The 26,971-nt window shown below is 44.6% G+C and overlaps 1 protein-coding gene and 1 pseudogene across 4 annotated transcripts in view; one reads left to right on the top strand and one right to left on the bottom strand.

Annotated features, from left to right (window-relative positions):
• The window catches only part of LOC108701181 (netrin-1), a 64,466-nt gene extending 59,923 nt beyond the window's left edge, over nucleotides 1–4,543 (top strand). For all 4 annotated transcript variants that reach the window (XM_041577507.1, XM_041577506.1, XM_018235470.2 and 1 more), the window contains exon 7: nucleotides 1,117–4,543. In XM_041577507.1, the coding sequence (XP_041433441.1) occupies nucleotides 1,117–1,445 (329 nt within the window). In that variant the 3' untranslated portion in view covers nucleotides 1,446–4,543. The remainder of the gene's footprint in view (nucleotides 1–1,116) is intronic.
• A 5,055-nt stretch (nucleotides 4,544–9,598) lies between these two features.
• The window catches only part of LOC108701179, a 67,189-nt pseudogene continuing 49,816 nt past the window's right edge, over nucleotides 9,599–26,971 (bottom strand).

The following is a 26,971-nucleotide window of genomic DNA, read 5'->3' as shown; positions in this document are numbered from 1 at the left end:
TGTAGAACGTGTGTTGGCATTAAACAGTAGAGGTCCAGTTTGTTGAGTTGAGTATGTATAGACTGTGTTGGTGCTACACGTCTAGAGACGGTGTCCTGTATCCTTGTGGAACTCCTCCTTCTCCCCGCCCCACACACAGTGAGTGACACTGCCAAACTCCGGACTGATGTTTTCACAGCTGGAAGGTGACATAACTAATTCTGGAAGCTTTTAGGACTGAGAATGTTGATTTTTCCAAAGGTGTCTTCCCCGCCCCCTTGGGAAGTTGGACGGCTTTGCTTTTCAGAAGTCAATGAGTTTTTGAAGATTTCCAACAAGGTGGTCAGAGATGGTCAAGGTGATACCCAACCAATGGGCAGATGTTTATCTTTAACCTTCTGCCTGGTCAGAGGTGATACCCAGCCAACGGGCAGATGTCTAGCTTTAACCTTTGCTTGGTCAGAGCTGATACCCAGCCAATAAGCACATGTCTAGCTTTAACCTTCTGCCTGGTCAGAGCAAATACCCAGCCAATGGGCAGATGTCTAGCTTTACCCTTCTGCCTGGTCAGAGCTGATACCCAGCCAATGGGCACATGTCTAGCTTTAACCTTTTGCTTGGTCAGAGCTGATACCCAGCCAATGGGCAGATGTCTAGCTTTAACCTTCTGCCTGGTCAGAGCTGATACCCAGCCAATGGGCAGAAGTCTAGCTTTAACTTTCTGCCTGGCCAGAAGTGATATTCAACCAAAAGTCAGGCTGTCTGTACTTAGGGAGCCAACAAATCTTAAAGCGCTAAGTCTGGTTTTATGGCAAATCGGCACAAGGCCTTAGCACTTATTAGACAGTTCACTTGGTTTTAGGGCATATACGGTGTCTAACAGATGGGACCTCCTTGAAGCCCATTGGGACAGACCATTTTATGCAGAAGACTACCAAGAGAAGTCCAGTGGGACAGACCATTAGTGCGATGAGTTTATACTGGCTTCAGTACGGCCAAGTCTGATTAGATTGATGAAATACAATTGGTTATTAGAAGGGGGTGGATTTGGGGTGTAAACTCTGGGTTATTTAAACTGTTTATACATTAATAAAATGTACAAATTGAAATATTGAATTTTTGTTGGTCTCCCTCCAGCTGTGCAGATACATATCCTTAAAGCAGACAAGGCAGGAGACTGGTGGAAGTTCACGGTCAACGTAATCTCCGTCTACAAACAGGGCACCAACCGCATACGGCGAGGGGACCAGAATCTGTGGATCCGCTCCAAGGACATAGCGTGCAAATGCCCCAAACTGAAGCCCATGAAGAAGTACCTGCTCCTAGGCAACGATGAGGATTCGCCCGACCAGAACGGTGTGGTGGCAGATAAGACCAGCTTGGTTATTCAGTGGCGGGACACATGGGCAAGGAGGCTGAGGAAGTTCCAGCAGAGAGAAAAGAAAGGCAAATGCAAGAAAGCCTAGGGGGAAAAGGGGCGAGCAGACGACAGTGGCCCTCAGAAGAGAAGAAAGTAGATGCACAAGAGAGGACCGTAACTGCTGCTTGCTGTAGATCCCAAGCAGATAGAATATTCCATTAGAAACAGTTTTTTCCCCTTATTTTTTTTTTGTTTTTATTTTTTCTTTCCCAGAAAGAAGGTGATAATTTGCATTTCCCTGTTGGTGTTGGGAGGGAAAGAGAAGAATCGTTAGAGGGTCACTTTTTTATACGTGAGACTGACACGTTTGCACCTAATATGTAGAGTTATTCACAGACACACAAGCACGTGGAATAGAGAAGGGGAGGCCGGTGTGTGTGTGGGGGGGGGGGAGACGTGTCCCACAGAGTTATGGCTCAGCTTCTTTCATGCACCTGTTACTTATCTCTCTCCATGAGAATCCATCGCTGGCCAAACAGCCCAGAGGGTTATATCCTGGGCACCAACCAGCTACAGTGCTCTGACTCTAGGGTTCCCTTACTTTTGGTCTTCCTCTTAAGTTTTGGGCAGGAAAGCAATGGACAGCCCCCCCTCACTCTCTATTGCCCATTTAAGGGTTGCAAGTACTAGGTTTGGAGCCTAGGCGAGAGAGATTAAAGGTAAAGCCTAACATTTAAAGTCTGTATATCATTGGAATAACGTTTTTTTTACGAGAACGTCTTTATCTTGTGTTTTTGTATGTCTGGTAACCCCCTACAGCCCCCCTGCTGTACATAGCATTATACAGAGGCATTTTGCAGTATTACCTGGTCAGTGTTGGGTGACAGGTACTAGCAGAGTGTATGTATATATATATATATATATATATATATATATATATATATATATATGTACTGGAGAGTACTTATTGCTATAGAGACACAGATGTCCAGTACCAATGCACATTGGTAATGTGGATCTCAGTGCGATTCCTTCCACGGGCACCAGTTTTCCGGGGCATCGCCTTAGGGATAAGAGGTTTATTTTTATATTTTTTAGTTTAACCCTATTCCCTCCCTAGTGATATTCCTTCCTCAATAAAACCAAACACATCTGGTTATTCTTCAGGCAGAGCTGAGCACAGAGGGTTAAGTGACCAATGCACCTCCAGACACTTCTGCACAATTCTCTCACTTCTGGGCAGCTGCTGTACAGGAGAGGACTGTGCAGAGAACTATGAAGACGATTCCAGCATCACCCCTAGGGGCAGGCCAGCATGGTGTACTGTGTAAATGCACCATATTAGCAGTGTTAAACTGCTAATATCACAAAACCTAATTTCTGATTCATTTTGCATGCTTTACTTTCCATTTACATGCACAAAGTATGACTCATGAACGTACATAATTGTGATGACTATTTACATTTCGACTTTTATTTTGTTGCACCCTGCAAGCCCTCTCCTTTGTCTTCACCAGAATACAGGGAATTGTAGTTCCATGGTAGCTGCAGAGAAGGGCACAGTCTACAGAAATGAATATTTTCCTTTCCCCGCTCCGCAGAGATCAGGGAAGGGCTAATTGGTGTTTGTTTTGGCACCAAGAGGGGATGTTAATGTGTTGGTGCGGAGGGTCGGGATGTTGGAATATTCGCCACTACCTTCCAGGCCAAGCCCCTGACAGTAAATCAGAAGTAGTGCATGACCCCAGAACTTCACAGCTCAGTGAGTTCAGTGCTAATTGGGTTCCCGGCATGGCAGGACGGCTAATGACTGTAGGTAACGGATACAGTGCACATCTGTACAGTACAGGGCTCGTACATTTGCTACTTGTTCCTTCCCCGGCTCCTAATCCTCTCCCTCTCTTTGCTCATTTCATTTGTAGGGATTATTTTGGGGTGAAGCCTCCATGTCTGGGGTCAAACTATAACCCACGGGTAGTCTTTCATATATTTGCATGTGTATAGCTGTAATTGCCTGTTATTTCTATGTTACTTTCACACATCAGGTTATTGGGGGTGGCGTATCAATCCTATAATGGTGCACTAAGGTATTCCTGAAATGATTGAAAGCAGCATGACCCAATGTTAAGCCACACTGATTTCTGCTGTAATACACATGGTACAGGTACCAAGAACAGCCAATCCCCCATTGAGCATCTTCAAGAACCACCAATCCCCCAGTGAGCACCTGCTGAGAACAGCCAATTCAGCAGTGAGCACCTCCCAAAAATGGTTTCCACCTGTGCCTACAACAGCCAATCCCCTGAAATTCACAGTGTGTTTGTGGAGTTCTGTACATGCAGTGTGTATAAAGGAATGATGTGGTTCCTCTGATCTGACCAATCAGCACCTACTGGTTCTACTTGATCCAACTGGTGTCAAAATCATCAGTGTAAGAAAATGCATTTGATCTTAGTACAGTAGCTTTGCTATGGGGTCTATTATCCAGAATGTTTTGAGGGGGGGGGGGGTTGGATTTCCACATAAGGGGTCTTTCTCCCTTCATTCCCAACACATAGTTGTTTTGCCAGTGAGGGTTAATGGTTGGGAACTGGGCACTTCCCCCTGGTGCAGCGGTTACTAATATTGACACATGATCTCAGCTGGCACTGGGCCTTCCCAGGAATACAAACAAACAGAGCCGGCAGGTGTCCCGCTAGGATTTCAGAAGTCTGAATTTAAGATCCGGTGGGGGGAAAGGAAAGTGGGAGAAAAATGCCGCATTCACATTGGCTGATGCTTAATTAAAAGTAATAAGGTGTCATCAGTGCTGAGTTAGGGGCCCTGAGTCTTTAATCTACAAGATTGTTTTATTCTACCCCCTTCCTTCTCCTTGTGCTTCTATACACTTGTCCTTATAGGGAACGCAATGGTGGGGCCAAGTCCATATAATAATTGTGGGGCCGCCTGTTTAGCACCAACATCTTCCACCAGTGGGACCCTGGGGTGGGTTTCCTCACATTCAAGCAGGTTAGTTGGCCGGGGTCCTGAGTTCCATTGTGTATTCTGCATGTGTTCCAGTTCACTGGTTTATTATAACTTAATGGGGTTGTTCAACTTTAAATTAACTTTTAGTACGATGTAGAGAGTGATATTCTGAGACAGATTGCAATTGGTTTTCATTTTTTATTATTTGTGGCTTTTGAGTTATTTAGCTTTTTATTCAGCAGCTCTCCGGTTTGCGATTTCTGCCATCTGGTTGCCATGATCCAAGTTACCCTAGCAGCCATGCCTCGATTTAAATGAGAGACTGGAATATGAATAGGTGAGGCCCGAATTAAAAGACGAGTAATAAAAAGTAGCAGTAACAATATATTTGTAGCCTTTCAGAGCATTTGTTGTTTAAATGGGGTCACTGACCCCCATTTGAAAGCAGGAGTCAGAAGAAGAAAATTAATTAACTATAAAAAAATAAATAATGAAGACCAATTAAAAAGTTGCTTAGAATTGGTCATTGTATAATATACTACAAGTCAACTTGAAGGCGAACCACCCCTTTAATGGTTCCTGTTGTGTGAATGTGGTCGTGTGATCCTACTCAGTAACATTAGGGTGGCTTCTTGGTAATTTCAGGGTAAGACTTTCTTCCATACTTTGCTCTGGTCCTGAACTTGTGTCCAACCTCATTACTATGTTATTCTAATGAAAAAGGATGGCGGTTCAATGGGCACTGCTGTGGCTCTTGCACTTTTGGAGTCCAATTACAGCCTTGGTGCTATCTTGCGAGGCTTGGGTTTAAGGTATTTTATAATTAAAGAAAAAATAAATATACTATATAAAAGGATGAGCACAAAATAGCCTCGCGGTTTGGTGGTAGTTCTGCTGTCTTGCAGTGTTAAGGCCCTGAGTTCAATTCTGACCGAAGCAATCTAAGGAGCTTAGATTTTACTTAAATGGGTGGTTCACCTTTAAGTAAACGTGTAGTATTTAATAGAATGGCCAATTCTAAGCAACTTTTCAATTGGTCTTCATTATTTATGTTTTATAGTTTTTGAATTATTTACTTTAGTCTTCTGACTCTTTCCAGCTTTCAAATGGGGGTCACTGACCCCATCTGAAAGCTATTGATTTGTAAGGCTGCACATTATTTGTTATTGCTACTTTTTATTACTCATCTTTCTATTCAGTCCCTCTCCTATTCATATTCTAGTCTCTTATTTAAATCAATGCATCGTTTTTTCGGTCATTTGGATCCTAACAACCAGTAGGGTTGACACCTGGCCCGTAAAAATGATGGTTTCCCTTGGAAAAAAGATAAATATATCGGAAGGCCGGTATTTTTTTTAAAGAAAAGGTGGCAACCCTAGCAACCAGATAGCTGCAAACTGTAAAGCTGCTGAATATAAATCAAAACTAAACGACAAACTATAAAAAATGAAAACCAATTGCAAATTGTCTCAGATTATCACCCTCTACATTATACTAAAAGTTAATTTAAAGGTAAACAACCCCTTTAGGTATCCTATCCCACAGAGGCACCATGCACACACACCTACCTCAATGCATGCTCTGTGAGTGGGAAGAAAACAAGGTACCTCCCTCCCACAGAACATACAAGCTCCCTGAAGAGGGGAGGTGGGACTTGAACCCAAGACCCCAATACTACAAGGCAGGAGAACTTACCACAGTGCCGCCAATCAGTAACTCATTAGTGCTGCATAATTCTGGATACTGAGAGCAGAACTGAACTTGTTGCCATTCACATTTTCCAGGCCGGGCCCCTTATTTCCCAATCAGAGAGAAACCAGTTGGCGGCACTGTAACTTGGCACGTTCTCCTGTAACGCTGGGGTCCTGGGTTCAAATACTACCTCGGCACTGCAGGGAGCTTGTAGTAGGTTTGTGGAAGGGTATGCATGGGCACAGTTGTGGGATAGTAAAATTGAACCATTGACTGGTGGCTCACTGGTTAGTTCTACTGCTCTACAACAGTTGGAATGTTATTAGAATGTCTATATGGGCTTCCAGCCTCAAACGGGCTATTCTATTGGATCCCAATGAAGTTGTGTGCTCTATGGTGTTTTGCCTTATAATGCCGACATCCTGAGTTCAATTCCACAACAAAAGTAGCAGCAGTAATTGCCCAATATCCCCCTCTCAATTCCCTAGAGCAGGAATCCTTTCCTATTGCTTATAAACCCTACCCGCTTCCAAATTCTCCAGTTATTATTCCTTTGGGAAGAGGGAAAGTTCTCCGGCATGTGGGATAGTCAGATAACATGGCTTTTCTGCTGCACGGTTAGTCTCTTGCAGACTGCTCATAGCATGTACCAAAATGTGACAAACTGTTACTCCTCAGAGGATGTTGGGGGTTGTAGGCCAGCATCAGCCACTGGGTGAGCCGCGATGACTGGATATAAGCAGATACGACCCATTATGGATCTCAGGAGTATTAACATATTTGTGTCGGCTGATCGAGGTAGCGGCAGTCAGATTGACAGAGGTCAGACGCCTGTGTGATTATCAGGTCCCGCCTCCTAGTTAGTGTGAAAACGTGCAAGGTACTCTGTGTTAGTACTTCTGTTCTGCTAATGAGATGCTCAACAGGCCCCTGTGTGTGTAAGAAGATCAGTGATGCCCTCGTGCTCAGACCCAGACTATAAAAAGCTCATTGCCCCTGTAAATACCCCCATCGTATTGACAGTATTGACTATGTCTTAACTGCGGTGTGACGGTGCTCAGTAAACTGGAAATACCGTCTAGTCAAACTATGGCCTGTTCCATCAGAATCGTTTTGCCATTAAATAAAGAAAATCCTCATGAAACCACCAAACTGTGCCCCGGGGGGAGGTTCGTAGTTTACTAAAAGGTTGCCCCTTTGGATACCCCCGTTCTGCCATGTACCTCCTGTGGATTCTCCTTTATCCTGTATATATAGTATAGGCTGGTCCCTAATAGGATTAATGCCCCCCAGTTAATGTCCCACTTGTGCCCCCATTTAATTGCCCCTTTCTGTAACCATGACGATTTAACCTTTGCCTAGCGTTATTGCTAGTAAGTTTGTTTTTCGGTTAGCTGAGCTAAACACCACGGTGATGCCCGAGCCCCGGCGGGTGGGGAGGAAAAAAAATAAAAGAAACGGATTTTGTGTATTTTTCATACTAATATATTGTGTTTTCTATATATGAATATATTTAATGACACGCGGAGAGCAGAGTTGTGTATTTCCTTGTCGTATCGTGTAGGTGGCGACTTTGTAACTGAGGCACCGACTTTATAGAACTAAATCAGCAAATGGTTCATTAAACTTTTTGAAAACACCCGGAAGTGTCTGATTCCTTCTTCTGATTGGCTGAAAGAAAACATCAGTGTTTCTGTTTCCGACAAATTATAAAACATATTTTTTGGGGAAAAGATAAATGACCTCTTCCAATCAGATACAAGCCCTAGCTTTAATATACGCATTACAGTGCCAATGAGCAGTGGTTCAAGTATTGCTCCCCCCCGGACTAGAAGATACAGAGCTGGGAGAACACAAAGGGCCACACACATTAAAGCCTCCACTAATTAACAGTCTGAGAACTTAATTAAGAGGCTTTTGGTGGCTAATCCATGCCAGGTTTAATTAGACCCGCAAAGGCTGTAAGCACTGAGACCCTTTTGTGCTGTGAATATTACAGTGAAATGAAAATGCTTCTCATTATAGACACTACTGGCCCATTCTGTACTTGGCACTCAGACTGGCACAGGGGCAGTGCTGGTAACAACATATTCACCCCCTGCCCTGTGTGAGCACTGTGTGATGGGCAATATCATGGGTTTAATCATGCACTGGTGGGACACAAACAAGTCATCCCTAAATCACCTTCAAGGCTCCACCCCATGCACAACAAACCTATGAGGCTCTAGTCTAGCTGATGTCTACACCCACTATCCTAATGTGATCAATGGCCGACAACATTTTCCAATTAAGATGTTCAATCAAATCCCACTGATCTTAAAATTTCAACAGAATATCAGGTCCCACACATAGCAATGCTATGTCGCTTGGTCAGGAATGGTCTGACACAATCAACCTGTGTGTTGCCAACGATACATAGGACAAATAGCATGTTATATATTTTAGAACAGTTGTTGTTGTTATACTGGGGTAACAGTCACCCTGCTATAGCCCCAGGGGTACCCAGGGCACAAAAAAGCACTCACCCCAAATCTCACCCTAACTGACCTTCAGGCTGGGCCCCCTTAGCTCATAACAAGGTTACAGATATATAGAAACATTGGGGTAACAGTCACCCTGCTATAGTTCCAGGGATACCCAGGGCACAAATAAGCACTCACCCCAAATTTCATCCTAACTGACCTTCAGGCTGGACCCCCTTAGCTCATAACAAGGTTACAGATATATAGAAACATTGGGGTAACAGTCACCCTGCTATAGTTCCAGGGGTACCCAGAGTACAAATAAACACTCACCCCAAATCTCACCCTAACTGACCTTTAGACTGGGCCCCTTAGCTCATAACAAGGTTACAGATATATAGAAACATTGGAGTAACAGTCACCCTGCTATAGTTCCAGGGGTACCCAGGGCACAAATAAACACTCACCCCAAATCTCACCCTAACTGACCTTCAGGCTGGGCCCCCTTAGCACATAACAAGGTTACAGATACAGTATATGGGTATCAGTCACCCTGCTATAGGTCTAGGGGTACCCAGGGCACAAATAATGAGTTATGGTCAGCATTTAGAAAAGGGATGAGGGTTCAGGAGACACTGGCCAATCAGTCGTGGCAAACCAGTTGGGGGGCTTCACATATCGCATGAGAACAGTTCTACACACACACAGGGCTAAGCAACTTAGGGGCCCTTCAGGTTATAAACTCCCGCATTCCACTAAACCTCTGTAGGGCCTTGGCTTTTCCATATTGACACAAATGAAATTATTGTTAAACAGGTGAGGCAACCTCCCTTCCTCACCAACCAAGAGTGGAGTTGGCCCAGTTGGCATGAGTCCTGTATAGGAAGGATCCGGTTGGCTCTCACTTTCCTTCCTTGTGGAACAGAACAGGTTTTTCATTTCACGGAGCTCCATTTGTTTGGGGCAGATTGCTGAGGAATGAGCGGCTGCCTATAAAGTGCCCGCTCTGTGCCGCCATATGGAACTCCTCAAGCCTCTTCCGTGGGAAAAATAAAAAATGCTTTGGAGGACAAAATTACACTTGCAAGGTATTGAGCGGCATCGGTACAGGGAGCCCCCACATTACAGGGATTTAGAGCAGGTTTATGGCAGATTCTTCCTGCCTCTTTATTAAACACACATTTTTCATTAGCCAGTAACTTCCTAGGGCCACAGAGAGTCTCAATCTGGCAAGGGAAACTCATAGTCCTGGGAGCTGACGGTGTTGTGAATGTTGAAACCTTGAGAATGCTGGTGACCGAGAATGCTGTGGGCTTGAGAGTACTGCGACACCTTCCTCTTGTTCTGACTGTTTGTGCAAAGCGGCGGTTCCTCCAACATTACTTTTTTTGGGAGGGGGAGTGATCTTGATTTTTCTTCAGAAAAGTTGAAATGCAAAGCTGTCAGATTTGGGATGCCAAGATTTTGATTTCTTGAATAAAAAGCAACATAATGAAAGAAAGGCTGTGACTGGGATTTTACCCACTGTGTCCCTTGGGGGACACCGTCTGTGTAAGCGTCTCTGTCAGCCAGTTACTAACAGATGGAAAGAGGTCCAAATAACTCCCCAAGCTCTCCCAGCTCTATTTGCTTCCCTGAATGATGGGCTATTTACTCCCATTGACTCACCTACAAACTGGCCAGGTTGCCTTGGACACTTGGGAATGCCATTAATACATATTTAATCCCACCATACTAAAGCGCTTGGCACAGCATGGGCGGGTATTAGCTATTTATGTTCCTGGCTATAGCTGGCCATACACATACACAGATATTATATGAAACAAAGTTACTCATTTGGTGAGTGTATGGTGGGAGATGAGGGATCGTTATCAGACTGGATTATTGGTCATCTTGTCGATCGGCCAAGATGATGATGCCTTTGAAGGTGTCCAAACATCAGCCAGGGGATACTGCTGAAATGTCAGATAGAGGTAGAATTCTATTGGCCGTGAGATAGAACCACTGGTTTCAAGCAAAGCTAAAGGCATGCAATGCTAACAATGGGCACGGTGGCATGGCTCGTGTGCTTCTTATGCAAGTATTTTATTTCCAGAACTGATCATTTTTTGCCGTCACAAACTCAGCAATGTGCCCAAGTCAAGAACTGTCCTGGGACCATGGCTGGAGAGAAAGGAGTCTAGTTAGAGTCTGTAGAGGTCTACAGAGTCCAGAAGAATCCAAGGTCCGTTTCTTGGCTCTGTGCAGTGATGACAATGAGGCGCCACTTCATGAAAATATCAGACCTGAGAGGGCAGTTGGTTGGGTGTCTGTGTAGAGAACTTGCCTCTTCCAATAAAGGCAAAAGGCTGGTGGGAGTTGGGCAGAATCAGTGCGTTGGCCAAACAGCGACCACAACAATTGTGATGAAGAGAAGGACGTTGACCACCATCATAGCTGTGAGCATGAGAAAAGAGACAGTTTAGAAATACACAGAACTCGGCTGACCAAACTGTTATAAAATGACTTTCCTGGGGGGCTGCAGCGCATGGGAGACGGACCAGGGGGATTGCGCTTACTTGGGCCCAGACTTACTACAAAAAGCAAAATCTAGTGACTGATTCAGAGATAAATCATCTAGAGCTCTCATGGACCTGAAGGTGAATTGATCCAATTAGTACTCAAGGGTTTATTTTGGGGGTGAAAGCTCCACTTGGGGGGATCTGTTGTTGGGTCTGGGAGGGGAGATCTGCTCATTGAGCCAGAACTTTGGCAATTTTGGGCATCCAAGTTAAGGACTACTTATTCTCATGGCCAATAGTTATATGAGACCAAAGTGAAGTGCGTTGCACTTGTTTTAGTTGGGTTACACGGCGCAAGTCAGTTGCAACGACTAATTCAAGCCACTAAGGGGCAGCCCAGAGCTTCATGTTTAACATAGAGCAGCCTGAAGGGGCGCACAAGTAGCAAACATGAGTGTGACTACTTACTACTTACCCCCTCTATATCTGCCCCATTGTACTAGTCACTTGTCTCAAGGAACACTGGCCATGCTGTCAGGCTTGCATATTGGGCGGGGATGATAACTGCATCCAGTAGGTGATTAGGGAGTGGTGAGAATGAAACCCCCGGCATGGCACGTTAAGGAGAAGCTCCCCAAGGACAACAACTGCTCGGCTCATGGCAGCAAATGATTAGGATTGTGCAGGAGTTGGGGGATGTTGGTGCAGTTTCACATCAGCAGAGCAGGTGGCTGGGAGTCGTTAGCCGTGTTTAGGAATGTGTTGGCCCTGTTCAGTGTCATGCACCAATCACACGCTCACTTACTGCGTCCCCCAGCGAAAAACTGCTCCTGGGAACCGCCGTGTTTTGACTCAAGGCGAAAACAGAGATCGGCTCCACTTGCCATCCTTATAATCTTGTTTATCACCATTTTCTGTTCCATAGTGGTGCCAACTGGCACCCAGCCCTTAGCTCTGTGTGTTAATCCTGCCCGTAGCTGCCGCCAGGGTCTCTTTCTCCCTACAATAAACCCACTGATAGAGAACAGTAATATCTGGCACCCCCATACTATAAACATATATTTCATTGGCCCAGACCCCCGACACATGCTCAAGATAACACAGTGCTGAAATGGTTAAACAGTTATAAATGAGGATACAGGGGGAAAAAATGCAAATAACTTGGCAGATTCGGCGCATTCAAAACGGACATTGTCCTTAACCCGCACTCGGCAGCACCCAGTGAGGAAATATTGTGTGAGTCGCCAAGGAACGGCTACGGGGGCATTAAGGGAAGATTATGATTTCATATTTTAATATCCGTCTCCCTTCTGCACTGCTGTGAGAAATGTCCCAGAGAAATAACAAGAACTGGAATACGGGGGGGGGGGGGGGATCACTGTTATGTGAATATATTTTGAAAAATAAGCAAGTAACTCAGTAAAGGTGGCACTGTTGGTTTGGCACACGTACCCGCTCTCTACTCCCGATACTGGGAGAATGGACAAATGTAACAGTCTCCTGAAATATTGTTCTAAACCCCCGATTGCTAGACTGTGGGGCCAGTCTGAAGGCCAGTTAGGGTGAGATTTGGGATGAGTATTTTTTTGTGCCCGGGGTACCACTAGAATTATAGCAGGTGACTGTTAACCCAATGTTTCTATATGTCTGTAACCTTGTTATGAGCTAAGGGGCCCAGCTTGAAGGCCAGTTAGGGAGAGATTTGGGGTACATGATTACTACCATCTTTTTCCTGTGTTACTCTCTCTGTCATTGCATACATCATTATTTGAGATTAAGGCTAATACCACAGGGGTGTTGGTCTGGGCGCAGTAGGGTTGCCACCTGGCCAGTATTTTACCGGCCTGACCGGTAAAAATGATACTTGACCCCAATGTTATTAATAGGTAAAACATTTCTGCCAAAAAGGTGGCAACCCTAGGGAGCAGGCACATTTGGCAGATTTTGGCACAGAAATGCAAACTCTCACTTTTTGGCTTTGAAATCCACTGTGTGTACCTGTACCCAGACCAGCTCAATCGATCCAGGTACAGGCAAGGTAAGGGGGCAGATTCCAGAGTAGGGGCTTATTCTTGGCTTGTGTTTTTCAGCAGGCAGAGTTTCAGCTCCATTAGCCTTACAATTGATTTTGCTTCTATTAGGTTCTAATATGTTGCAGTTCAAGTTGTGGCCCTCCAGCTGCTGCCAAACTGCATCTCTCAGCCCCCGTGGCTCGAGACTGACATTTCATGTAACAGTTTCTGGTGTTGGAAGAACAAAGGGCCTCCCTATAATTTGAGTTTTACTGCGGGTGAGTAATTTCTCCCAGTGTCTCATTCTGTTCTGTTGTTCGTTTCCCATATTAACAGACTTTTCCTTTGTACTGGAACATCCCTAATACAATCCTGGTATTTGGGGGCCCCTGGGAGACACCGGATCATTGAAGTTTGCAGGAAGCTTAACAAGAACCATTTACCCAGGAGGAGACTGCTGGCTGTCAAAGCACAATCCTGGGACCTGTCTCTTTCTAGCACTCTAAAATGAGTACTACAAGCCCCCGGCCCATTGTGTGGCTGAGAACCTGCCGGCTTTCTGGCACCCATTCAAGTGGCGTGTGAAAAAGAGAGAGCCATCATAAATATGTCTTGTTCTGACAGGGCTTCTTGTGCATGGGCGTCACACGAGTGCCAGCTTCTGTCTCACCGCCAGGCTGCGTCTGATTTACCGTGAAGAAACACTTGTAGCTGTCGCTCTCTCCAGTATCCGTTGGCGGGGGCTGCACGACAGGGGCTCTACCACATTCACAATGAGCCACAAGGATGGGATTCTGGTTGATAGGAAGGATGACAAGAGAAATGCATACGAGGCTCATATTAACTAGGAAGGAAAGGGATACTTGCCCAGGAAGCTTACACTTAAAATGTGAGGTGTCTTTCAGTAGTGGGCTGGAAGGGCTACACAAGTCTGGGCCTTGCACCGCAGTGATTTGTATCTCATGTATAGGTGGGAAGGGGGCGTATCCTAGGAAAGTGGACAAGGCTGATTACAAATGAATATGTTCAGTGGCTGTACTAATGACAAGGCGCCTGGGTGTGCAGTATAAGGGAAGTCTTGTGCCACAGCTTGGCATTAATAGCTGCTTCTATACAGGGGACACTGCCCACGCAAGAATACGGGGTACAGTGATGGAGTCTGTGCTTACATGGACGCAGGCCTGGACTGGGAGTCAAAATAGGCTCTGCCATTCCAAGCACACAGCCCCCTACCAGCCCAAACAACCCTTGACCAGCCCACTATATGGTAACTTTCTATGGAACCATACAGCAGCCCCTCTGGCATTTGCCAGAACCCACAGATTGCCAGTCCGGGCCTGCATGGACGGACTGGTGAAGCCTATACTCCCCTCTATTAATGACAATGTTAAGCCTTTTATAGTTTATGAAGGGAAGTCTGTCCCTGTCCCAAAGAATATATATATATATATATATATATATATATATATATATATATATATATATATATATATATATATATATATATATATATATATATATATATATATATATATATATATATAATTAAACAGAATGGAATGCACAACCATTAGTATGCAGAAACCTGGGTGCTAGTCCGAGAAGTATGTAGACAAAACGCAGGGATTGACAGCACTCCGAGGAAATACATCAAGTCAATAGTTCAAATGAAAGTGGAGATTTATTGGTGATCCAACGTTTTTTTTTTTTCGGCTCCGCACAGGAGCCTTCGTCCTGTGCGGAGCCAAAACGTTGGATCACCAATAAATCTCCACTTATATATATACTTATATATATATACACACACACAGTGGAACCTCGATTTTAAGTACCCTGATTTTAAGTTTTCCCGCATTTTACATTTTTAATTTGTGGTCCCACCAATTTATAATGCATTTCAATGGATGCATTTCCCTGATTTTAAGTAATGTTTTCCAGGATTTTACACAAAAATGTTGTCCTAATGTACCCAAAAACTGCAGAGAGGCCTTCCACCTGCCCCCCACAGTGTAAAAAAAGCTTAACCCTTGTTATTAACACAGTAAATATTGTATCTCAAAGTAAAACGGACTCTATATCTATCTATATATAAATTGTCCGTGTTGGGCCGGCACTACTCGTATGGAAAGTGTTTGGTGCCTGGGTGCTATCAGTGAATGGGTAAGATATCCTGGAAAAAGGTGAGCACTCACAGGTCTTAAGATGCAAAAAATGGTGAAATTTATTGAAAATAAATAACTGATGTTTCAGCTAATCCTATAGCCTTTTAGGATTAGCTGAAACGTCAGTTATTTATTTTCAATAAATGTCAAAATTTTTTGCATCTTAAGACCTGTGAGTGCTCACCTTTTCCATACATATACATACATACATATATATATATATGTATATATTAGGGACGGTGCCTGGCTGCTTCATAGGTACTGGTGACATAGAAAATACGACAAGAAAAACAGGGCTATCTGGCACAAGGCCAAAAAATAGGTTAAAAAATAGTCTTTATTCGTCAAAAAAAAAAAAAATACATCTCCATGGGCCCTACACGTTTTGCATGGTTACTGGGGGCAGGTGCCGTTACTGGTAGGAAGTGCCAGTGTGTTGGAAGGCATCAGACGGTTGGCAAGAAGCTGCTTTAGAGCCAGAATAGAGGCAAGAGGTGCTTCTAGCATTGGCATGAGCAGGGTTAAGCGTGGCACACTCTGGCGAGGAGGATATGAGCTAAGTGTTACTTCCAATGTTTTTAAGCATTCCATCCGCACGCTGCTCGGGGTTACACACTCAACGCAAGGTTTTGGATGGCGAATTTGGCCCAATAAAAGAGAGAGCGAGAGAGAGAGAAAGAGAGAGAGAAAAAGAGAGGAAACCTGTTTATTCCAGCTCTGGATTTGCCATTAATAGTGTGCCAGTCACTAGACTGCACTGTGCCAGCCACATAAACAACATGGAGGCACTATCATCCTGTGCCACTAGCAGACTTGCTCATCTTTCTTTAGATAAGAGTGAGAAGCGAGTCAATTAACTGCCCCATTGCTGCAGCAAACTTTGTTGTCTAAAGAGTGCTGGGAGTTGCAGCAGCTCAGGATGCCTGTAAATGAATGAGCAGTGCATTCCCTATGTACCCAAGGAGAAGGTAAGTGGCACTGGGATTAGCTCTCTGCCCTGTAATATAAATACAATCAGTTGAGAGACAACCTGATCTAAGTGTAATATCAAGTAATGCAATGGGCTGAATGTGAAGCTTGGGGCTCAGTCTGATTCCAGAAACATTGCAGATCTCGGATTCTTGTTTTACCTGTTGCCAATGGATCAGGGGACAGATGAGCCCATCCAAGGGCAGAAAGGATGCAGCAAAAAATTCCCCCAGAACTGAGGGGGTGCACATGATGCTCCAAAAATCACCCAAATTCCATTGGGCTGTAAAATGAATGAAAATGGGGCAATGCCTGGAATACACAGCCAGCATTCCCACAGGCTCTACTAAATCCATGGCATAGACAGCGGGAATGGGGTGGGTACTGGGGTTACACTTCTTTCTTATTGTTGTTAAATGTATTTCCAGAGGCCTGCGGCAGGTAAGGGGTTACTTACAGCCAAACACTATTATTTCTTACAAGTTCAGATAATGTGTGGCTAAAGGGGGGTAAACAGGTGTTTAAAGGGGGAGAGGAGGCAAATTATTTGTCACTCTCACATCACAAGGCTGAAATATTATTCCAAATATCACCATGAGTAGTGGCCGTAGGGAGAGGGTTCCCAGTAGTGAGTAGAGAGAGTAGTAGCTGAAAGTAGAGGGAGGCCAGAAGTGATTACAGAGAGTAGTGGGTGCAGGGAGCTGTAGCAGCAAGTAGAAAGAAGGCACCACCCAGCTGTAAAAACATATTATGGTGGGGCAGGGAGAGGACGCCAGAGAGATTGGTATGGGCAAAAGGAGCCCAGCGGTGAGTACACAGAGTAGTGGTAACAGAGAGAGACAGCCCAGCAGTAAGTAGAAAGAGCAGTAGGGGCAGGGAGAAGAAGCCCAGCAGTAAGAGTAGTGGAGGCAGGGAGAGGGCTCCCAGCAGCCCCAGTTTGGAGGCATCACACATTCCATGTAACTATCCCAGCACTGCTGAGAGCTACTTGAAAGGCAGGAGAGATACTTTGGCCGGCAAAGGAACAATAGGGGCTCAGATTCCCTGTTGAGGAAGGGAAAAGCCCCCCGCTTGTTGCTACTGAGCCCCCTCCAGAAAAAGTCTGCGTTCTTGTCCAGTAAATGATGAGTATTACACACAGCCTTGTGTTCGGAACAAAATGGGCTTTGAAGGACCCTCTTACTTATATGCTGAGAGGGAACAATGGGGCTTCTTGTGTGCCTCCCGAATTCCATCCCAGGGTCTCTCATGCCGTTTATGGCCCAAGATCTGACCAGAAGAGCTGGCAGTCATTAATACATTATGGCACCACAGGCTGGTACCAATCGCAGACCCACCACAGGTGTCAGGAAGCTCACACACCTGCAGAAATAAGATGCATCTTGGGGATTTACTGAACTGCCCACTGAACCACTTTTATACAAAAATCTGTCAGCCATATAGCTCCACCCAAAAACAGTGGTTGGAGAAAACACAGCTTTCTCCTCAGACACAATACCGGGGTGTTTATCCAACAAATGTGTATTTGTTTGAGAAAGTCAGACTATTTGCCGCTGAATAACCTTCATATCTGATCTGACTGCTGCTATTTAAATATATAAACAGCCCTTTCACTGCCAGTCCCCTTGATCTACATATACCAATATACCCAGGCCTTATATGCTACATTGATCCCATTCCTAGGTTGCTAGGGTAAGGGAGGTCCTAGCAACCAGTTAATAGTTTAAAGTGCATCAAACACTGTATAAAAAAAAGACTGATGTCTACATCACGAACAAATAGAAACAAAGGCACACTCACTACAATGCTTCTGCCACAAATTCAAATCCTTTTCATTTTTATTTTAAGTGAGATCCCAGCAATGTCTACATCACACTAAAAAGTTCAGTTTAAGGCAAAATGGCCCTTTAAATTTCAAGCAATAAGAGTAAAAGGTGAAACCAAGGCAGGAGAAAGTCAAGGGGCGCCTTCTGCAAGTGCCCCCAACCCCCCGATGCTTGCGTTGAATAAACCGCTTGTCCTTCAGGCTAATGTTCTGCTAGATTGTAAGCTTCTGCGCCCATCATTTATGAAGGACCCGAGGGGGCGACCTTTCTTCCAGCAGTGAAAGAGTCGACACGGAACCTTTGGAGGTTTGTACACATAGAAACAAATGGGGTATAAACTCCTCGGAATAGACGGAGCTTGTTCTCTGTCTCCTGGGTGATCCATCATTCTCACCCTGCGCTGTGTCCCCAGCATTCATCAAACACACTAAGTGCCCAGCATTCATCAAACACACTGACCCCCCAGCTCTCCTCTGCAAACAGAGCATATGAAAAGCCAGAGAGGGGCGAGCCGGGCTGGAGTGGGGGTGCCGGGGGGCTGTGAGGACTTGCTGATCTCTGGAATACATTAATATCCTTTACTTGGAGCTCTTGGAGAGGAAAACAATAGGCCAGTGACTCAAAGGTCTGGGATCTTCAAATAAAGGCTCCCTGCTGTCATGGGCAGCAGGACGTGGAATGAGGACCCATATCCCCGGCTACTTCTTCTTCTTGTGTCTTTGGTGCAGGCTGGAGGCCCTCTGTTTGCCCGTTACTAGGAGGCCACCAGGGAAAAATGGAGGCATTTTCTAGGCCATTGAAGTCTTGGTTTATTAGGCAAATAAAGCTGGTGTGAGACAGTTTAGCTGGGGATGGGAGAGGGTAATGAGCAGAAGGGAATGGAGGGGTTGCATCACATCATTTATACCACATGATCGCAGTGGCCACTTCCTCAATTTGCAGACTTTTCTATTGGGGTCACACGGCATCGGGGGCAAAGCACTTTAGCTGGGATTTCCAAATGAGGAGCAGTGTGGGAATTCTGTCCATAAATAAAGAGAACAACATATTGCATGGGATGGGAATGCCAGACACCCTCCTGCTGCTCAGTAATGCCTCTCTGTGTTCCATTTGGCACCCCAAATACACCCACCAACTTAAGTTTCCCAAAAGCCCAGTGGTTGTTAAACTTTTTCAGTTCAAGCCCCCCTTGAAGGTGCAATCTTTAGCCCTTTAGCTCATGAATAGGTAGACATAAGAAAATATTAATATATTATTCAGGCAGCCACAGTTCCAAGAATATCTAAGCAATATCTAAGCAAATACATATTCTACCCAAATATTACCCTGACTGATCCTCAAGCTAGAATTTCTAGGAAAGCAAATGGCCAGTCTCCCCAGTTCTCACTCTAACTAGCCTTCAGGTTGGGCTCCTCTGCCACTGCTCCAATGAGGCGGGGGGGCAGCTCCACAGTTCTGGTGTCACTGCCTTAACCCCTAACCCGTTATCATATACCCTCTCCTACCAATCCACAATCTTGCCCCTTACTGGTCTTGGCTGCTCTTCTTGACTTCCTTCCAGGGAGCCACCATTGTAGCCACATTCCTGGTATCACATACTCAGAAATTGCCACTGAGCCCGGGGTATTAAGCGGAGCCCATAGTCAGATGCTGTGAATACTATAATAATATGATTCCCTTTATATAAAATCCTACCTCGTTAAAAGAGAAATCAAATTATCTTGTGAGAGAGAGAAACACAGGCCCCAGCCAACTCTTTGTTCTCTGCTCCTGGCCTTCAGCAAGTGCAACCAAGTTCAGAACAAACAGCCAATACAGAATGATTTTCCATCATCCGGCACAAAGGAGAAGCGGTCAGTCATACGCTGATGCCAGGAATGAGCGCTCCAACTGCCAGAGATGCCTAAAACATGCTCTCAAGTTCACCTTCTGGTATGACAAGGGTTAAAAACATAAACTAAACAGTAAGAACTTAGGTTGGCATTCTGATGCCCTTAAATCTGTAGAGAAGAATCCAATATGGCTGCTGCACCATTCATTTCAATTGGGGGAATAGCTGTTTTGGAGAGGACAGGATCCCCTCTAAAGATTGAGACCTTTAGAGCTGATGGGCTGTAGGTAGAAATACCCACATAATTCAGTTTGTAATGGTCCAGCATCTGGGGTATTCATGACCTGCAAAGTACATTGGCGGAGCTTTGCACTGATTAAGTGTTAATGCTGCAGAGCACTGTTGTGCATAGAGGCTGGACTGGGAAATATGCCTTATGATAAATACTTACACCCCAAATTCCATGTCATCCAGTGAGCTAAAGTAAAAATAAAGCTATGATCTCAGTTTGGGACCAGGCAGCAACACAATGCTGGCCCCTCAGTTCAAATAGTTTACTGGCCCTTGGGATGCCTTGTTGACTGATATTGTGTGTCTGAAAATCGGTAAACAGGTACAGGAACCGTAATCCGGAAACCCGTTATCCAGAAAACTCTAAATATAGGAATGGCTGTCTCCCATAGACTCCATTTTATCCAAATAATACAATTTTTAAAAAATGTTTTCCATTTTCTCTGTAATAATAAAACAGTACCTTGTACCCAACTAAGATATTATTGATCCTTATGGGAAGCAATGTCAGCCTATTGTATTTATTTAATGTGTAAAGGATTTTCTTGTAGACTTAAGGTATGAAGATCCAAATTACAGAAAGATCCATTATCTGGAAGACCCCAGGTCCCGAGCATTCTGGATAATATGTCCCATACCTGTACAAGAAAGGAAAGCAAAGCTCTTAATTGTGAGCTCTGCAGTCTATGCCACAGCCCACTGTCCAGCGGCTCTTCCCAGTAATAAAGGCCAATCATATGGAGAGACTCCTGACCTGGGGATTATACTTCCCTCTCTTGTGTTTTGTTTGCCATCATCTTTGGGTTGATTCCCGGTGGTTCCCTAAGAAACAAAGTCACAGTCCTCTGAATCCGGGGCCACCCATGGAGGGCCATAACAATGGCATGCTGGGATGCTTGGTTTGTCTTGGCATTTGAAAGCTAAACCCCCCCCCCCCGCTTGTGTCTGACCTTGATCTCAAACTGGGAGGAGTGACCTTGATCTCCCCCCAAATCAAAGCAACTAAACTAATTGTGTCCTTAATCCACTTAGCCTTCTGTCCCCCTGTCCACTTCAGGATTGTAAGGAAGTGCCTCCCCTCTCCCCGTTTAATCCTTGTGCGGTCAGCGGGTGCACGAACGGCTGGGCTTAGGGATTCCTGAACGCTTGCCCCCAGCACACTAGGGTAACAAAGAAACCAACAGCATGGAACCAAAACTATGCACTCAGAGCATCACGGGGGGGGGGGTGATGACAATTAACAGTCATGGGGGGGGCGCTGGCATGGTAGTCACCTACAGAACTGATAAGGAATGAGAATTCTGCTTGTGATTAATTTTCGCCCAGACGACAAGGGGGGCCCCAATGGAGTAAATACGTCTCAGCTATACCTGTCCTTGGATTTGATCTGTTCTTTCCATGAATTCAATGTGTTTATTTTACAATCCCTTCCTTTGTACAAACATTCACTGTGAGAACCCAAAACCAGATCCTACCTCGCACTTGCGCCCCAGCCTCCATGTCAGACATGCAGCCCATTCAAGTACTACACTGCTGCAAATCCAAGCCCTCTGAGAAGTTCTGGTTAATGGAGGATGCTGGGAATTATGCGGTTTAGTTCACTCCCATCCCATCTCCTACCTCTGCACAACCCACAATCCCATAGAACAATTGGTCTAAAAAAGGGTTGGCTTTTTAACAATGTCTGATGATGATATAACAAGTGTAATTTGCTCTTTTTGGCACCTACCACAAGAGCCGGATTTCTTGTCCACCAGTTTAATGTGTCGGGTTTGGTTGCGGATCTTTGAGTCTGTTGTGTCCACCAAGGTGTTCAGGTCATCAATAATTTCTGCAACAAATTGGAGACATCAATAAGCACTGGCACATGATCAGATAAATAAATAGAAGGATAATGACTAGTCTGTACCAACAACTAATAGATCTGTAACCTTGTTATGAGCTAAGGGGGCCCAATCTGAAGACCAGTTAGGGTGAGATTTGGTGTGAGTGTTTATTTGTGCCCTGGGTACCCCTGGAACTATAGCAGGGTTACTGTTACCCCAATGTTTCTATATATCTGTAATCTTTTTATGAGCTAAGGGAGCCCAGCTTGAAGGCCAGTTAGGGTGAGATTTGGGGTGAGTGCTTATTTGTGACCTGGATACCCCTAGAGTTATAGCAGAGTGACTGATACCCCATGTTTCAATATATCTGTAACCTTATGTGCTAAGGGGGGAATCAGTACTAAGGGGTCCAATTGGGCAGCTGATGCACAGGGGCAGGTTGCACATCACAGAGCTACAAGGTCCAATGTAAAATACTAGGTATCCTGCTTTCTCTCCCAGGTCACAGGACGTAGTGGTCATTTCTATGGGAAGTGAAGGGAAAAGTATCCTTGGGTCAAGCACCTGTGGGAGTAACTGACACAAGGAAGGGGAGTCTGGGAAATGTAATGGAATAGGAGGAAGTGCAATTAGTTGCCTTTGATACCAGCACAACACTTGTTATTTATATTGACCTGGGGGAGGTGGGGCTGTTAACCCAATCCCAGAGCCTAGAACTGTGAGGTTCCTTGTCAGGTGGGACTATAGAATGCCATCCAATGTACCCCCTGATAAACTGCCTGTACCATCTCTGTTGATGCTCTACGTCTGGTGAGTTACTTAATACATGTAGGGCACTGCAACAATATTGTACACCAAAACCTAGCGACTCCTGCCCCCCTCTTATCATAGCAGCCCTCATGCCACTCCTGACCAGTGCAAACACAATGGGGGTTGTGACTATGTAAATATCTCACATTACTAATAAAAGCTCCTTTGGCCCTGTGGAGCTCAACCCAAATAGCCCCATTTTTCAGCCCCAGGAGAAACAGCGGGTTCTGCTTAATAAATATACTTGTCAGTATATTCCACTTGTAAGCAAGGAACGTCGTTGCAAAGCAAAACCTTTTTGGTTCAATAGAAGCGTTGGTGTTGAGGTGGGTAAGAAAAGACGTGCTTTTAAGGCTTTCAAGTTAGCTGGTACAGCCGAAACATTTATAAGGTACAAGGAGGCCAATAAATCATGCAAAGAAGCTATAAGGCAAGCTAAAATTGATATAGAAAAGGATATTGCAGCAAGCTGTAAAAAAAATCCCAAATTATTTTTTAAATATGTTAATAGTAAAAAATTGAAGCAGGAAGGGGTGGGACCCTTACTATCAGAGGGGGGTCAGCTGGTTGATGAAAACAAAATAAAAGCACGGATTTTGAACTGATATTTTTCATCTGTCTACACAAATGAGGAACCAGTAAGTGAAGGTTTCCGTCTTAATAGTACCAATTCTAGTAATACAACTAATGATGCATGGTTCACACATGAAGAAATTCAAAAGAGACTAGAACATGTTAAGATTAACAAAGGCCCGGGGCCAGATGGTATTCATCCCAGGGTAATTAGCGAGCTTAGCTCTGTGATCGCCAAACCTCTTTACTTAATTTTTCAGGATTCATTGAGATCTGGCATAGTGCCGAGAGACTGGCGAATTGCTAATGTGGTGCCTCTATTCATAAAAGGATCCCGTTCTCAGCCTCAAAACTATAGGCCAGTTAGTCTGATGTCAGTGGTAGGAAAGCTTTTCAAAGGGTTAATAAAGGATAAGATACTGGACTTCATAGCAAATCATAATACTATGAGTTTGTGCCAACATGGTTTTATGCGTAATACATCTTGCCAGACTAACTTCATTTCTTTTTATGAGAAGGTAAGTAGAGATCTCGATTCTGGGATGGCAGTGGATGTGATTTACTTTGACTTTGCTAAAGCATTTGATACAGTGCCACACAAAAGGTTACTGGTTAAATTAAGGAATGCTGGCCTGGAAAATAGTATTTGTACCTGGATAGAGAACTGGCTAAAAGATAGGTCTGTACTAGGTCCCTTGCTTTTCAACTTGTTTATTAATGACCCGGAGGTGGGCATAGAAAGTACTGTTTCTATTTTTGCAGATGATACAAAATTGTGCAGAACTGTAGGTTCCATGCAGGATGCTGCCACTTTGCAGAGTGATTTGTCTAAATTGGAAAACTGGGCAGCAAACTGGAAAATGAGGTTCAATGTTGATAAATGCAAGGTTATGCACTTTGGCAAAAATAATATAAATGCAAGTTATACACTAAATGGCAGTGTGTTGGGAGTTTCCTTAAATGAGAAGGATCTAGGGGTCTTTGTAGATAACACGTTGTCTAATTCTGGGCAGTGTCATTCTGTGGCTACTAAAGCAAATAAAGCTCTGTCTTGCATAAAAAGGGCATTAACTCAAGGGATGAAAACATAATTATGCCTCTTTATATGTCCCTGGTAAGGCCTCATCTGGAGTATGCAGTGCAGATTTGGACTCCAGTCCTTAAGAGGGATATAAATGAGCTGGAGAGAGTGCAGAGATGTGCAACTAAATTGGTTAGAGGGATGAAAGACTTAAATTATGAGGGTAGACTGTCAAGGTTGGGGTTGTTTTCTCTGGAAAAAAAGGCGCTTGCGAGGGACATGATTACACTTTACAAGTACATTAGAGGACATTATAGACAAATGGCAGGGGACCTTTTTACCCATAAAGTGGATCACCGTACCAGAGGCCACTCCTTTAGACTAGAAGAAAAGAACTTTCATTTGAAGCAACGTAGAGGGTTCTTCACAGTCAGGACAGTGAGGTTGTGGAATGCACTGCCGGGTGATGTTGTGATGGCTGATTCAGTTAATGCCTTTAAGAATGACTTGGATGATTTCTTGGACAGACATAATATCAAAGGCTATTGTGATACTAAGCTCTATAGTAAGTATAGGTATGGGTATATAGAATTTAATTAAAAGTAGGGAGGGGTGTGTGTATGGATGCTGGGTTTTCATTTGGAGGGGTTGAACTTGATGGACTTTGTCTTTTTTCAACCCAATTTAACTATGTAACTAACTATGTAACTATAGAGCAGTACCCCCACCCCCATGAAGGTACGCTAGGTGTGGAATTCATATGGTGTGAGCTCACAAGCCAAAAGCGATAGGGAGAATTCCTTCCATGAAACTTTCTGTTTGGCCCCTGCAGGTAACACAGTGCTCTCGTGTTTGTTGTGGGGCCCCCAGGGCATTTTCCCTGTCAGACTGGAATATTACGAGGCAAATTAGCCCTTCACACAAAAGCCTCATGTGGTTTAACTGGGTGAGTGCTGGTTCAAGTGATCATGGGTAAATAATTAGATTCTCCACTGGCAAGAAAAAGTTAACAGCACATAAAGCTTTGGAATCTTTATACATATACATAACTTTATTTCCCAGCATCCTGCTGAAACCTGATAGCTTGTGCCTTCCATATCTGCCCCCAACTGATGGCTGCCTGGTGCCTGCAACTGCTCTATAGGCCCACAATGTATTATCCAACCAACAGCTCTGCATTGGATACTGCTTTGCAGCCCTCACATTCCCAGACTGATGATGGGTGTTCTAGTTCAACCAAAGGCTGCAGTCCTGATATGTACGGTTAACGACACCATTCTCGCTTGTTATACACAATGTCTCACAAAACAGGCCTGGGGGTTATTCTAAGAGGCAGAAGAGGCAGCGCAGCACTAATTTGTAACTCTGCCATTGGTTCTGCTGCCGGGTTGGAAGTCCTGCAGGAAGCCTGGCTTGGCCTTGAGCAGATGTGGGCTGGGGTCAGAAGAAAGTATCAATCTGTCTCTTCCTTCCTCGCCCCGTGGGGTTTTGGAAGAATATGAGAGACGCCCCTTCCTTTGGCAATTCATTCCTTATAGCTTGTATACTACATTACTGATTGAAATCCAGATGCCTGCAGTGTGCCAACCTGTTCATCCCTCTAATCACCTGTCCATTGGTGCCCTTAATGACACATAATAATAAATTATAAGCAGAGGTCTGGGAAACAATGGCCTCATTTACTAAGTGCAGTTATATTGTATTATGTGACTGCGCAAAATAAGTAGAAAACTTTGCCCCTGTATTAACAAAGCACTAGTGGCAGGCAAAACATTTTGGTTTAAGACCGTGACTCCTGGATACTGGGGTGGAGGGTTTGGACTAGAGTCCTGCAGCGGGTCGGGTACCTATAAATCTGCGGTACCCTGCGGGTATCGGGTAGAAGTTCCGGGTGCGGGTAAAGACGCGGGTCATCGGTTCTGCGGGTCAGGCCGTGGGTCTTCTCAATATCGATGTTACTCTTTTTTTCTGAAAGATCATGGGTAAATAATTAGATTCTCCACTGGCAAGAAAAAGTTAACAGCACATAAAGCTTTGGAATCTTTATACATATACATAACTTTATTTCCCAGCATCCTGCTGAAACCTGATAGCTTGTGCCTTCCATATCTGCCCCCAACTGATGGCTGCCTGGTGCCTGCAACTGCTCTATAGGCCCACAATGTATTATCCAACCAACAGCTCTGCATTGGATACTGCTTTGCAGCCCTCACATTCCCAGACTGATGATGGGTGTTCTAGTTCAACCAAAGGCTGCAGTCCTGATATGTACGGTTAACGACACCATTCTCGCTTGTTATACACAATGTCTCACAAAACAGGCCTGGGGGTTATTCTAAGAGGCAGAAGAGGCAGCGCAGCACTAATTTGTAACTCTGCCATTGGTTCTGCTGCCGGGTTGGAAGTCCTGCAGGAAGCCTGGCTTGGCCTTGAGCAGATGTGGGCTGGGGTCAGAAGAAAGTATCAATCTGTCTCTTCCTTCCTCGCCCCGTGGGGTTTTGGAAGAATATGAGAGACGCCCCTTCCTTTGGCAATTCATTCCTTATAGCTTGTATACTACATTACTGATTGAAATCCAGATGCCTGCAGTGTGCCAACCTGTTCATCCCTCTAATCACCTGTCCATTGGTGCCCTTAATGACACATAATAATAAATTATAAGCAGAGGTCTGGGAAACAATGGCCTCAT

The sequence above is a fragment of the Xenopus laevis genome, chromosome 9_10L (assembly GCF_017654675.1).
Source record: "Xenopus laevis strain J_2021 chromosome 9_10L, Xenopus_laevis_v10.1, whole genome shotgun sequence".
NCBI lineage: Eukaryota > Metazoa > Chordata > Amphibia > Anura > Pipidae > Xenopus > Xenopus laevis.
This window is presented reverse-complemented; position numbering and strand designations above follow the sequence as displayed.